The sequence below is a fragment of the Haplochromis burtoni genome, unplaced genomic scaffold (genome assembly GCF_018398535.1).
Source record: "Haplochromis burtoni strain Fernald_Lab_line unplaced genomic scaffold, NCSU_Asbu1 Contig_95, whole genome shotgun sequence".
NCBI lineage: Eukaryota > Metazoa > Chordata > Actinopteri > Cichliformes > Cichlidae > Haplochromis > Haplochromis burtoni.
Window position 1 is genome coordinate 1,537,846 of NW_024582456.1, and position 15,062 is coordinate 1,552,907.

Here is a 15,062-nt window from a genome sequence, read left to right on the forward strand (position 1 = left end):
TAAAATCAACTCAGAATGAGGCTGATAATGTCTGTTGTAAACACAATCATCATCTCACCATGTTAAACCATTTTTCTGTAGTAGGGTGACGTTATTCCTGCTCCAAATGAACTCTGTTATAATGTATCTAACCGCAGGTGCTAACTTCATGGTGGCACTAATGAAATGGCACATGTAGGGCGACCTTTTCGTATGTTTATGAGCAAACTATGTCATCTTTCCTGAAGAAACTGCTCATTACCAGGCACTTTGCGACCATATCTCTTGATTAGCAGCTAGCATTTACAGCTCACAGTCACAGAGGGAGGTATCTGCAGAGGAGGAACAGAAAGTGCATTGCTATACATCAGGATTGCTCCAAATGGTAACAGATTATTTTTGGGGAGAGGAGAAAATATAATAGGAAACGACTTAATATAAATGTTAATGTCTTTCCAGCTTCACAGAGTCCAATCTTTTTCTAAGTATTGTAGTGTTGTGTTGAGATCATTATTAATTTCACAGAGCGGGAGAGGACATTAGGGATGCTGTGCAAATGGAGAAAAAAGAATTAGCTTCTCTGTGTGAAAGGTGCATTTTTAAATTTACTCTTCTCCCTCCCTAACAACAAATGCTAAGTAAGATTTTGCCAATTGTTGTTTGGTTGTCAGGAGCTACTGAAAATATGTCTATTACAGAGATACACATTGTTTACATGGTTTGGGTGAGCATTTGCTCAGAATGATACTGCAAATACCTCAGAAAGAGAATATGAGATCTTAATTCTTGATGAAGAGCCGACTGATCATTGTTAAGCAGTATTTATGGTTTTAGGTCGAGCTGCGTGTCAGTGCTGTGAACTCTAACCATAAAAGCCCAGACAGGCAGGAAACTGCTGAGGAAGTGGTTCTGGGTGCTTCAGGAGCAAGAAATGTGCTACTGTAATTTCGGAACTTTCGCATCCTCTTTGGTTTTGCCTATGCTAAAATTGAAGCTGCGTAAATCTTCATTTAGGTAAAGTGAGATGCATTTAAAAAACAATAAAAGAAAGCAAGGTTTTAGAAATGAGGAAGAGTGGAATTTCTTTTTTTTTTTTTTTTGGTTTCATATTCTATGTTTAAAAAAACAAGAAAAAAACACCACCACAAAAGCCAGCCTGACACCGTCGGCTAGGAAGTCTCAGACTTGGGTTCTGCCACCAAAATTGCTAAGTCATTCGCTGTTTGGAAGCAAGCAGAACATGCATGAAATCGGAGAAGATAAATTGTGGTTAGTAATGCTAGAAAGATACTGGAGTAACCTACTCAAGTAAAGCTGTTAACCACCGACTGCTTCTTTTTATATTAATCTGATGGGCAGGATGCACAGGATTTTGACAAAATCTGAATGCCTCTGCGTTTTGCACACTGAAGCGTGTGCGTCAAAGATGTGCAAATTGCAGGAGATTTTTGGGTTGTTTGTCTTTGCCAAACTACTTGGGATTATCTTTGTAATACGGCACCTCATTGTTGTGTTTTTTTCCTCACAGCACGGTCAGCAGCAGCAGCAGCAGCAGCAACAACAAGTGAACCGGAACAGCCAGGAAGACAAGGAGAAGGAGGAGAAAGAGAAGGAGGCAGAGCGGGATGAAGAGAAAAATGACACTGAAGACAAGGAAGATGGAATGAAGTGAGTTGCCATTAATTAAAAAAAAAAAAGAAGTCAAAACTATCCAAGCAAGCTTTAGCACTGGGAGCTTTAAATTTGAGAGCACACTGACAGCTCAAAGAAAAGATGGAGTTGAGTGGGTGAACCCATACAGCTGGAGTAATTTTTCTTACTTGATCTTTTTCTCCAAGTCGCAATTTTTCGAATTGTTCCATGTCAGGATGCAGGAAATGGAGTTGGGGTAATTTTTGGCTATTGGGAGTTGATCTGGAAATGCAATCATTCTGTAACCCTTGAGCTCTTTCTCCCTCACCTCCAGCCAGACTTTCCACCTACAGCAATTTTGAGCTTCCATTTGCTCTCCCTAGTAGAGCAGCTGTTTTCCTGTTTACGTTCATCCCTTTGCAAATAGCACAAAGTCTCATTTTTAAAACTCTGTGCTTATTTTGTTAGTCTGAGTTGTTTTTGGTGAGGAAAATAAGCCGTGTAATTAACCTAGCTGGGTGCAGTGTTGAAGGAGGGGGTGTTTTTAGGCACGGTGCCACTGAATGAGGCAGAAACGGTAGAAATTTCATTGCATTCTGTTGCCTGAAAATTATTAGATAAATCCATCCCTCTGCGTGTGTATTTAGGCACTATATTATGTTGTCAGCTGAGAGTGTACACTCTAGCAGTTTCAAGCAATGGTAGGTCATATTTGCAGATGTGTCAGACTGCAGGAGGATGATGATGATGAAGCGTTGCCGGGTGCCCGCCTGCTCTGAGGCGAGGCCAGGGGACTCCGTGACTCCCAGCACACCCCGCTGCCTGCCTGTCACCCCTGGCACAGCTGGCTTGCCTATATTTAGTGTGCCACCAGCTCCCCTCAGCAAGATTAATGGAGCTGGGGGAAGATGAATGGAGGAGCAGAAGGTTCAAATTCAGTGGCTGTCTCCTGGCATGCCATTGTGCAGACACTCAATAAATTATCCTGGAAATAAAAAGAATGGAAAAAGCAGCGTCTGCATACACTTTCAAATTTTTGATTTGAAGTTTGTTTCATTCTGAGGTATTTTTGCCCATCCTAGGGCTGTGTGATATGACCAAAATCTCATATCCCGATATAAGACATCTATCGTCCGATAACGACATAAATCACAAAAATGTAATATTTTCTGTAAATTCTGTGAATCTCGGGCAGCTCGACTTGCGGGAAGTGTTTCCAGCTGCGCGTCATGTAGCTGGAGTCAAGTGTTCTAACAGATGCATGAAACTATACATTTTTAGGCATAAGTTGTAATGGCCGCCGTTTTCTTTGTTATTTACTTTGAGTATTTATTACACAGCGTGGTGCGGGGCAAAGCCTGTTCTAACGTTTGAGTCTAAGGTTTATTTTTTTAGCACCTGGCGACTTTTTTTATTTCTCATCCGGAAATAATCTGCTCTTTCACGTGATTCTCAACAGGATCTTGAGCTTTATTGTGAAAGGTTTATGTGGAACATAAACAAGCGGACACGCGATGGTGTTACCGTCGTTGTTGCTAACGACAACGCATAAAAACAGGCGCTTGTCCGTCCGTAGTGTGGTTATATAAAATATAAGAGAAAGAGAGAACTTTAAGAAATGAATATAGCCACTACAGTGACCATCAAAACGATGAAAAAATATTGTTGTAAACAGTTTATTTTGCGACCCACAAAACAAACGACAGCGTAAAATGAAACGATAGACGTTTTTATGTCGTCATCCGATATGTATCGTTATATCGAACAGCCCTAGGCCATCCTCATTTGGACAAACATGTCCGTGTCCAGGATTGGGACAGTATACCCACGCAAGTAATTGCATCAGGCATATGAGGTCATTATTTTTGCATATCAGAAAACAGTCCATTAGTTTCATTTACCTGCTTCTCTGTCCACATATTGAATAATGTACCACGATTTCCCAGTGTTACTTCAGTGAGATGCTTTTTCTTGGTCCTGCTGTTTTTTAGCGTTGTAGTATTGAAATGTGTCACAGCTCCTGTTTGTTCAATATTTGCATCCTATCATTTGCATTATTTTTTTGTTTTTTCAGAAATTATTATAGTCCCAATAAATATTAAATAAAATTTATATCCCTGATGAATATTTGGAACCATTTTTTTTTAATCTTGAGTCATCATTTTGTGATGAACTTTGCCTGCACAAAACTCACCAGAGATCATGCTTGTAGTCTGTTCTTCTGCAATAAAACACTTGATTTCAGTTTCAGACTGAAGCCATTATGCTGTTGAATCATACCCCCACCCTACTTTTGTTTTGTTTTGTTTTTTTCTTTAAAAGACTATTATCAGTGCCTCACAGTGCTGCCCAGAAATTAATGTCCCGTTTAATAGACCTGACCATTCAGCAACCCGGTGCATTCTCTTGCTGACTCTGTTGACATTTTCCAAATACAGGGACGACACCTCTGGAGAAGATGCAGAGGACAAAGAGCCTCCCGTGGCTATCAAGGGTCGACGAACAGCCAATAGCCAGGGACGCCGCAAGGGCCGTATAACCCGCTCTATGACCAGCGAAGCAGAGGAGACCTCAGCACCGCCACTCAACAATGAGCTCGGTCAGTATCTCTTGCATTGCAGCAAATTGGTGCAGATTTCTCCTCTCTCTTCTTTCAGTGTTTTAAAAAAAACAAATTATCATATGACTTAAGCCACGCTGAACTCTGTAGCCTTAGAAAACAATGTAGGTAAACAGCATGATAAAATTGCTATTGGACTTATATACAGATGTAAAGACATACTTTGTTACAAAATCATTCTAAATTAACCCTATAATTTTTAACTGGATGTAAAGGATTAAGATGGCATGCAGGAATAAATTGTGTGCAATTGTTAACAGCAATTGAACAAGAGAGAATCTTTACAGATAAATATTTGCCATCATCACTCAGCACTGAGTTTGGTCACCTTTGATCTAGTTGTGGTCTTTGGTCCCGTACCACAAGAGTGCACTGTTGATCCTTTGTCTGTTATTCGTGTTGTCTTATTCAGTCTTGAACTCATTACTTTTGCCTGACTGTCACTCAAACACCATTAAAAAAAAGAAATCGTAATGGGTGTAAAATGTGGCAGCATTAGGTACGCACACAAAATCCTATTGGCAAAAGATGAACTATTAATAAAGGACTGTGTGTCAGCACTGTCCCCCTGCTTAGCTCTGTTTCATGTTCTAACAGATGGTGTGTAAGCTGTGCACACACAGACAAACTAGCTTCAGGCTAGGATGGCATTTTTGATGTTTCAGCATTTGTGCATACATGCTGCAGGTGTAGTCACAAAGAATCCCCTGGTGACTCGGGCTGTAGGGGCTCTCAGTCAGCGGCCACACCCCTGCCACTGTTTGCTCCCTTGCTAGCAGAAGTGCTAGCTGGCCCAATGTGCCCTTCACAGGTCCATATAGAGGACACGTGAGCACAGACTCCTGCTGCGCTGTCCTGTCATGGAAGGCCAGGGACAGCCTGACTTATGGCCTGTGCAGCGAAAGAAGCCAGTTGTTATGTCTATAATCATTAACTGACTTCTCTCCTTGGATTTCCTGCTTCCACCATCTAAAACAAACAGTCCCTAGCGACCCATGCTGCAGTGCTTCACTAGCAAGCAGTTCAAGCCTCCCTCCCCCTCTTATTCTTTTTTTCTTCTTTAATTTCTCTCTGTCTTTCTTCTCGTCAGTCACTCCCTAACAGACATAGTGACAACTCCCCACTCCCCCCTCCACCTCCTCCCGCCTTCTCTAACTTGGTGGTTCTCCTTTTTTGTCTTTTTTTTTTTTTTTTGTCTTTTTAAAAAAAAATTTTAACAGCCAATCTTGAAATGAATGAGAGCTCTCGCTGGACTGAAGAAGAGATGGAAACTGCCAAAAAAGGTAAGACACCTTTCTTTTCTCATGTGAAGTAGCTTTATTGCATGTTCATGTTTTATGTATTATAATAAACTCGTCAACGCAAAGAATACTTATCAGCTTCAAGCACTGTTCGAAAGCATAGACAAGTGATGTGGCTGTGACTTCCTGTTGGTGTGGTAGCAACCACCACGTGCTGCTAGGTTATGTCTATGCATGTGTATGTCAGTCTGCCTGAACGGAGTCTGCTGCTTTTTGGAGCCGTTTCCCTGTGTCTCTGGGTCAAGGCAAGCCTGTATTTTATCAAGGAGGCTGTAAAGTCTGCCCCTTATCAACCAACCCCTGCGAATACGGCAGTCATTAACGAATGCGGCTGTTTATTGTCTCTCACTGAAGATTACTGGCTGATTCATAAAGGTCACTGACATTCTGTCAGTTTTCCTTGCACCTGCACTCTCTGAGTATGCTTTTAAAGTTTTTTTTTTTTTTTGGTTTCGTTTTTTTAATATGCAGTACATTACCCTCATTTGCTGATTCAATGAGCCCTTTACCTGCAGTAATGTTTACTATGCTTTAAAGACACGTTTACATATTGCAAGAAAAGGTGAGTGTGTGTGTGTTGGCAGTGACATTGCATATAAAGATCTTTCTTTACTCTTCACAATAAATGTGTCCTTTTTTGATAACTTCTAAAATAGTGGGCAAAGTTGATCAACTACCTCTTTGTAGTGCTAGGTCTTCTGCACATGATTCACTGGGTTTCACAAGGCGGCTGCTTTGTGGTAATTTATAGGTGATGTGTCATTGTGCTTTGTGTGACTGGCAGGCCTGTTTTTGAATGTTTTGAACAGCAGATGAGGTGCCTTGCAAACAACTATCAGAAGCTCCAGTGTGATATTAAAATCCCATTTAGTCTGCACCTGCTTTGTGCTTTGTGTCCCGTCTCCTGCAAATTGGTACTTGGGTGTTTGTGCAGGTTTGTGTGTTAAGAGGTTATTTTGTGATAACTGGCACTAGCCTGGCTCGAACACGGTCCTGTGTAGTAATCCTGGTTAATGTCTTCAGTTCCATTCTCCTGCTGTAGGATTAGTGGGGCACTCCATCCAAGAGGATTAGCCTGGCAGCTCTGTGGGAGCGGTGCTTCTGTGAAGGGCTTATGTAACCACAACCACAGAACCCCAGCTACAGTACCAAGGGCTGAGGAGGAGGAGGTCGTTTTATCATCAGTTCTAGCAACAACCCCCACACCTGTCAAAAGGGATTCCCTTTCCAAGAATTCAGACATTCCAAGATCACAACCTCCGTCCTTCCATTTCCTCAGTTGCGCTTTAGTTTTGAATAAGCTTGTCAAGGTGCTTTTCCGCAGCAGGTGCTTGACATGTATATGTTTTAAAGAGGTTTAGGTGTCCCGATGCTAATGTGTTTATCCCTTTGAGCTAACCAGATCTGAATAATGGCATTTATAGTGTCTGGCTGGGCCTCACCATTCCTGCGTGGCAGTGCCAGCCAGCAGTGCCTTCGAGGATGGCATGGCCACACTTGGAGATGGATCGCCCTTGTCTTCCCCAGTCAAAGATTGGCACCTCAAACAAGGGATGAGCAGGCTTTGTAACTCTGTCTTAAACCCACCACCCTACGCCTACGTGAATGTGGGCACATGCAAGTAATGTGTAGCAAAGGCTATGCCTGTGTGTGCTGGAGTGCGTACCAGTCTTGGCCACCATTTATGTAAGTGTGCTAATCTGCCAGGCTTCGCTTGGGTGCGGGCAGCCAGGCAGCTGGATAATAGGCCCAGCTCTGCATGCTGGAAGAACCCATTTAAAGGAGCAGCAGGTAGAGAATGCCATATTATCTTTTCTCCCTTTCTCCTCCGCCGTTGCTCCAACTCTCTCTCGTTCTGTCTCTCGGTTGGGAAGATGGCAACAGCCCAGATTGGCAAGAGCTGTGGAAGATTTGGCAAGCGCCTCTTTCCCCCACTCACTTTCTCTCTCCTCTCACTGTGTGTTGTTATAAACTAGAGAGGTCACATTCAAGATGAAAAGCAGGTCAGTCAGGAAAAATGTGAAAGCCTTTATGCTTTCTCATGGTATCAACATCAACTCCCTCTCTCACCCCTGCTGCCCCCACTCTTCTCTCTGTGCTTACTCTCCACTTCTATATCCTTTCCCTTTCTCCATTGTCTCTCTGGCTCAGTGGCTCTGCTTTCTCTGTGTTTCCTCGCTTTCACCAGGCTTCTCTCTCTCTCTCTCTCTCTCCCCCCCCCCTCTCTCTGTTTACTCTTGGACTGCCCGAGTGTATGTTTGTGTCTGTGTGCTAGAGTATTAACGAGAGAGAGAGTTTGTACTCACTCATGCGGTTGTGTGTGCATGTGTGTGTATGTGCATGCCGCGGTGCCTGCTGGCAGAGTGAGGTAGGGGGAGGGACAGACCGACGGAAAGAGGGAGGGAGGGAAAAAAAGAGAGATAGAGGAGAGATCAGATGAGGAGAGAGAGGCTGAGCACATAGAACCGCCCCACAGTCCCACTTTCCTGTGGAAGTCTTCCCAGACGACCGCCATTGGGGAGAGGAGCGACTGAGAAGAACAGAGCAGCACTCACCGAAGCACAGGGAGGACAGAGGGAGAGGGAAAAGGAGGGGAGAGGCCAGGAGCATGTGCTGGTTTAGAGTATGTCAACCTGACACCGGCTCATGTATCGAGCCAGCTGGCAAGAAGAACACCGAGACTGAGCTGTTTTCATCTCCTCTGCTCTGGATCCGGAAGGCCCAGCCCTGAACAGCTTCCCTGCTGGCCCTCGAGAGATCAGACCGTCTGATAGCGTTATCCAGAGCAGGGGCACGAGACGACGACCAGAGCGGCAGGCATGTGACAGACAGGAATAACCACTTTCTGGCCGCACCAGGTGTTGATTGGACTTTATCTGGGAGGAGCTAAAGAAAATACGATGTCCTGATTGGGTGTGAGGCTACCACCTGTTTCAGTATTCTTACAGCTGATTGGATGTATGCTACATGTGTGTTGCTCTGAGCAACTGAGGCCCTGAGCCAACTATAACTTATTGGGATTGTGCTTTGTGTGCTTGCGTGTGGCGGATCAAACTGGATATAGCTAGAGGTCATCACAAAGTGACCTTTGACCTTCAGTAAATAAATTGAACTCTTTAGCACTTCAGCTTCACTGCATGCTGCGAAGAGTTAATCTAACTTCTATAAATGTGCTTATTCTTATGCCACCGTTGTTTCATGGTTGGTGTGAAGGCATATATTTTTGTGTGTACTCTTATCAGTTTCGAGGGTGTATGACTTGTAGGGCAGTCCACCCCCTCCCACCCACCGACTTTAAAAGGTTATTAGGTATCAGCAGTCACGTGTCTCAGTCCTCATGGAGCGAGTCAGGCCAACCAGTCTTTTCTTCCTGGGAGAAGCTTTTCTAGCAATACCTTTGGTGGCAGCAATGAATATTTCAGCTGAAAAACCTCTTCCACTTTAACAGTTTCAAGGTGCGCTGCCACTTTTAGACTCCAGAAGCTCAGACATGAAGATCACCCAAGCTTGTTATGGCAGCTCTTTTTATAATAGTATTAATAAATTCTCAGCCGAACAGTGAATATTATAGGTCTTTCCACTTTTTCTGCATGATTCATAGCTTTGCTAGCCCTTTTAGCTAGAGATTTTTTTTTTTTAAATTACATTTACACACTGTATGTCTGACACAGCACTTATGTAGGTGCTAATGTTAATACAATTGCAACTATTGTGCGAGTGAAACACGACTGTGCAGTTTAAAAAAAACAACTTTTTCATATTTAGGTGGCATTTTATGTGTCGTAATATCAGTGTTATAAGTATCTCTGTACACAAAGTCTTATGAAACATTTCCAGGAAATGAGACTTGTAAACAACTAATAGATCAGTTTTTATTGCAGATATTACTTAGTAATAGTCTTATCACTAACTACTCAATCCAGTGTTGGTATCAGATTCAGGCTTTCAGATTATTATGAGCGCTGAACTGACGGGGCTGTAAACAGCTGTCCTTTCCTCTCCTTTGGCTCGCAGCTCTGCGTGTCGTCCTACTACCTCCATTAAGCGATGAGATGCAGAGACCTCTGAACCCATGGCCAAGGTTATCCCAAGACGTGTTGGCTCTGTGCCTGTTAATAACACCCCTCCCACCCACCAGCCCCCAGCAACCTTTTGAGAGCTGTCCTGTTGCCAGGACCTGTCAGGCTGGCACAGGAAACAAGTGGGTGGTGTAAGCTAAGCCTCTTACAACACACTGTTAATGAGCTGCCTTTTAGCTAACAGCAGACTCTGGGAGGGGGGCGCTGGAGCAGATTCTATGCTATCTGTATTTCTCATTTACTTGTCTTTATGCACTGAATGCTCTCTGCATATCTTACTATAGCACATATACACACTTTATGTGTGCGTCCCTACATTCTTGTGTGTTTCATGACAGGTTGATCTATCACAGCTCTGGCCCAGCGGGTGCCTGTAGACTCTTGTGTAAGGCCCAATCATGTGCTTGACTGAGTAAAGGACTTGGGTTTCTTGGAAGTGGGTCACATCAAAGTCAGTTAGAATATGACACACAGTGACCCCAGTGGAGTGAGTTAGTGATGTCATTGGTTTGACTGGCGGTTTACCTACCACTAGAACTTCCCTCTCCTTTTTGCTTTATCAGTCTCTCTCTTTCTTTCACTCTCTGTCTGTACGTTGGAAATCTATGTTAACAAGCCATGGTGCTCCTGGCAGAGTGGAACAGTGTCTATGTTACACTGTGGATAAAACTCCCAGGCTGTGCCGCAGTTTAGACAGCTGTATAGAGACAGATGTTCCTGGCTATTGATTTACAATGGCAACGCTGTACACTTGAAGAGATTAGAGATGGCGTTGATAGTATATAAGCCAAAATAACCATTAAATTTACAATCGTCACAAGCAGTGCACTTTGCACAGCTTACATCTTTTACAGCTGCAGAGAGAATAGCAGATCATCAAGGGCCACATCCACACGTCTGTCTCTGTATGTCTATCCTAATCCCTCTGCCTGTCCTTCTGTTAATTCTAGGCCTTCTCCAGTATGGTAGGAATTGGTCCGCCATCGCCAAGATGGTGGGATCAAAGACCGTGTCACAGTGCAAGAACTTCTACTTCAACTACAAGAAGAGGCAGAAACTGGATGAAATTCTGCAGCAGCATAAAATGAAATCGGTAATCAAAATGACATCCGCAAGCCTTTAAAAAAATAAAATGAATTTTATACTTTGTGTAATGTTATACTGTAAGATTGCTTCTGTTGAGGGTTTTTTTTTTTTTTTTTTGCTTATTTTCACCCAGGAGAAGGAACGAAAGGCCCGTCGTAGAGGCAAAGCCTCACAGAATGAGGAAACTAATGCCCCATATCCAGCAGAGGAGGAGGAGATGGAGGGTTCAGGAGCCAGCTGCAATGAAGAAGAAGCCCCCGAGGATGGAGAAGGTATATCAATCCTTATGCCTTGATTTTAAGCCTTCTATTTTGTCTACAAAGTTGTTTGTATTGCATTGAATGTTCAGGACAACTACAACCGAACTACAAACTAGATTGCATACATAGACTTAATAACTCTCTTACAGTTTAGTTATTAATGGTTGTAAATGTAGAATTTATGCCAGAGTTGTTTTTTTTTAAATTGCATTTTATTCTACACAAACTTTATAAAGTGGCATCGTTTGATATGACAGAAAAAAGTGTTTGAGCAGCTCACGTTGGCTTAAAGAATCATGGTTTACAAATGGAAAAATGATCATGAAACGTTGCTGTAGTTTGTTGACAGAAGTGTACTGCGTAGACTGTACTTCCTCAATAGAGCACTGAAGTCCTTGGGGCTTTCATCCATCATTCCAATTGGTTTTGTTTTCCCCTTATTGTACAGTGAAACCTGATTAGGCAGAAGACTGGCACTGCGAAGAATCTTCTTTAGCAGAAAGAGATAAGAGGAAAAATGGAAGAAAAAGGGTGAAGGAGATAAAACATTTGTAGTACAAACCTCTAATTTGTTTCCTTTCGAACCCTGTGTCCCTGCCAGGTGGAGCCAATAACAGCTCTGACACGGAGAGCCTGCCCTCGCCGCACTCGTCTGAGGACAGCAAGGCTAAGGAGGAAGCCTCAAGCAAGGCAAAGGGCAGCTCAAACACTGGCGACAAGAAGGAGGACCTCGCAGACACAAGTCAGGCAGGGGATGAGAAACCTCCAGTCAAGGAAGATGCAGATTCCATTAAACAGGAGATTAAGACTGAAACAGGGGAGCCCAACAGAGACCAGCTGCAGCCAACACCGCCCAGTGATGCCACAGATACAAAACCTCCCACTGCAGGCACGGAGGAAGTCAAGAGCTCCAACAAGAACTCCAAGAAGGACCATGCGGCCAAAACTTGCTCCCATGGAGACAGTGACTCTAGTGCCACTTGCAGTGCTGATGAGGTGGAGGAGGCGGACAACACAGATAAGAACAGGTGAGGGTTCATAGCAATTGATATAGTGGATAATGGTAAATGGTAATTTCCCATTTGTTTAAATTAAAGCAACAATTTTATACAGGCACAACATTAAAACTGTGACCCGTGAAGTGAATATGATGGATGCTCTCTCTACAATGCAGTATTCTCTTTCATCGCATTTGTTTCATGACTATGGGGTAATGCTTCCTCCCTGACCTCATCAGAAGCTGAAATACTATTACGCCACCTGCTATAGGCTTTCTCAGTGACACCCACATAATGGGGTGTGACATAGCGTGAGATGTCATTCAAAAATCTCTTCTCTCTTCTCACGGAAGCCTGTTGGCAGCTGTCCTTTGGGTACTAAGCTAACGGCTCTAGCCGTACCCTATTAGGTAGCAATACTGTATAAAATAAGTAGCACTACTTTTTAGTCTGCGCTACCCAAAGAACAGCAGTATTCTTCCCTGCACATTAGTTTGGTGGCTGTTTAGCCGATTGTCAGGCCCACCAGCATGTCTATGGCTAACAACCTGAGTGAAGTTGGAAATCTGTCTCTCTGCAGCAACAAGAGCTCTCTCTGGGAAACACACCCAGTTTGTGTGGCATGTGTAGACTGCTGAGGCTGCCTTGACCTCCCCCCAAATCTGTATCCATTGTATTCCTTTATGACACAAATTGTGCCGCTGCAGGCTCGCTCACCAGGCTAACCTGCAGGGCAGTGTCCCTTTGGTGTGTGAGGCAGCTTTGCCACAGGGAAAAGTGCTAATACCTAAGGACTTTTATGCAGAAGCACACTCTGAGCCAGTAGCTAATTCTTTCCCATCACTGGTGGCAGACTGACGATGTGAGGGCTTTTCTCTATTAGAGCTATCCTGGGAAGCGACGCTAACAATGATGGAGATGAGTCAGCTGATTCAGAACTCCTGTCTTCTAACTATAATTTCCAACTCCCTCACTACCAACTAAACCTCCATCGCTGTCTACCTTATAGCGCAACATACAGGACATGTGCAAGCACACAGCTGCTAAGATCAACATCCCTTCAGAAGAGGGTAAGATAGCTAAACCAGATACCACTATGTGGGAAGAAATATTTGTTACATCCGACAATGTCCTCCAGTTCCAGAAAGTGGGAATATAGGCTACTGGGAAAGCCATGGGGCTAATGGTTCTTGTGGGGCGGGCATGCTGGCTTGGGCTCCCCACCCTGATGACAAAGGAAAAAGGATTTCCTTGACACCTCTGTCATCTGCCAAGGCCTCTTGGTTGCAGCACAGGCAGCGTCTCCCCAGCATTGCATTTTCAGGATTCCCAAAGTACCAGCCCCTCAGGCTGCAGCTGTTCTCCAGAATAGGGACATTTAAGGTTCTGATGAGGTCATGCAGGAGGCCCATAGTGAGAACCATCAGCACGAATCAGAGGACCAGGCTTATAGCCATAACCCTGAGTTTTACAGGGACATCTTTTCCCTGGTATTTATGTGGTTATTACTTTTACTGCTATTTACCACCCACCTAACATTGTTGCAGATCAACAAAAATGGCTGTACCTTAATGTCCTCCAACAGAAAGCAAAAAACATATCAGAAAACCATCTCGAGAATATAAGAAATACCTCTGGACAGTGAGCCTCTCTCCAAACTCTACAGACAATGATGCTATCAAACATCTGTTGCATATAAAAGTATGAGGCACAGTGGCCTAATACCACAGCAGCACCCAAACACTCCAATATCACCAATGCCATGCAGTCATAAGATACCCACAATGATGCCATGTTCAAGCTCCAAAGGCCTCAGAGCTGTTCTGGCATAATAGGGACCTACACAGTATTAGGCAGATTGAGTGCTGATCAGTGTATCCCTTCCCTGCTTTATTTCCCCTGTTTACATCGTTATACCAGTTTGAGAGCTTTGTTGTAAAAAAATCTTCTGGTTTTTGAGTTTTCTTGGGTATCTTACATCTCTGTTCTGACACAGCAGACATAAGAACACAAAGCAGTGAGGGCTTTGAAGTGGTAGTAGTTGCCTAGCTACACTGTACAGCATTGAAGCCATATTTGGCAAGCTGTATTTGTGTGTTCATGTACCACAGGTTGCACTTTTCTATTAGCCAAGGATTTTATTTGCACATCAGTATGAAAGTGTGTGTGTGTATATGTGTGTGTGTGTGTGTGTGTTGTATGTATGTATATTGTGTTGTATATGTATAGTTATATATATATATATTATATATATATATATTATATTATATATATATATTATATATATATTTATATTATATATATTATATATATATATATATATATATATATATATTATATATAAATATAAATAATATTTTAAAAATAATAATAATATTTATTAATTCGGTATGTGTCTGTGAATGAGGCCGCTAGAAATTGGTGTCAGAGTGCGTAGGAGAACTGATTAGTTGTGTTTGCACGGTACTTGTTCAGTTTTTTCCATGACAGCAGACTGCATGTACTGGCAGAGCTCAGGGAAATGCTGCCCTCTGCCAAGGCAAACAAAAGGGGGAGGGGGGGGGGGCGTGCAGGGGGGTTCTGTGCATCGATTTGTGTGTTTAACTGTAATTCAGAGTCTGTTGTGTTTTTTGACAGATGTGTAATACATCAATATGAATCTTTACTTTTTTTCCATGGTCTCAGGCTATGTCAGCACACATCCTACTACATTAGTGGGTGGAAAAACTAAACAAGTGATTTTGTATGCTCTTCTTTTCAACCTCTTCTTTACTCCCACTAACTTATTTCTGTCCGTCTGTGTAGAATGATGTCTCCACGGCCAAGCCTACTGAACTACACTCATGATGGGGTCATATCATCCCCACTACAGAAGCCCATGGATCTGAAACAGCTGAAACAGAGAGCAGCTGCTATACCACCTATTGTGAGTTGCTAATTTTAAAGATGCTAGCTTTAGTTCTTGTTTCAAACAGTTACAGATCTTTTTTTATGTATTTATTTATTTTTTATTTAATATGACTCATGCAGAACTACTTTGCTAGAATCCAAGAATACACATATGGACTTGATAATGAGCATTGTTATTGTGTCCCTATAAACCTTTA

The 15,062-nt window shown here is 43.0% G+C and overlaps 1 protein-coding gene across 4 annotated transcripts in view; it reads left to right on the forward strand.

The window, feature by feature from the left end:
• Positions 1 to 15,062, forward strand: part of ncor2 (nuclear receptor corepressor 2) — a 92,636-nt gene that overhangs the window by 56,289 nt on the left and 21,285 nt on the right. For all 4 annotated transcript variants that reach the window (XM_014335073.2, XM_042222805.1, XM_014335074.2 and 1 more), the window contains exons 15-21: positions 1,508 to 1,647; positions 4,050 to 4,210; positions 5,452 to 5,514; positions 10,562 to 10,704; positions 10,831 to 10,969; positions 11,559 to 11,985; positions 14,761 to 14,881. In XM_014335073.2, the coding sequence (XP_014190559.1) occupies positions 1,508 to 1,647; positions 4,050 to 4,210; positions 5,452 to 5,514; positions 10,562 to 10,704; positions 10,831 to 10,969; positions 11,559 to 11,985; positions 14,761 to 14,881 (1,194 nt within the window). The remainder of the gene's footprint in view (positions 1 to 1,507; positions 1,648 to 4,049; positions 4,211 to 5,451; positions 5,515 to 10,561; positions 10,705 to 10,830; positions 10,970 to 11,558; positions 11,986 to 14,760; positions 14,882 to 15,062) is intronic.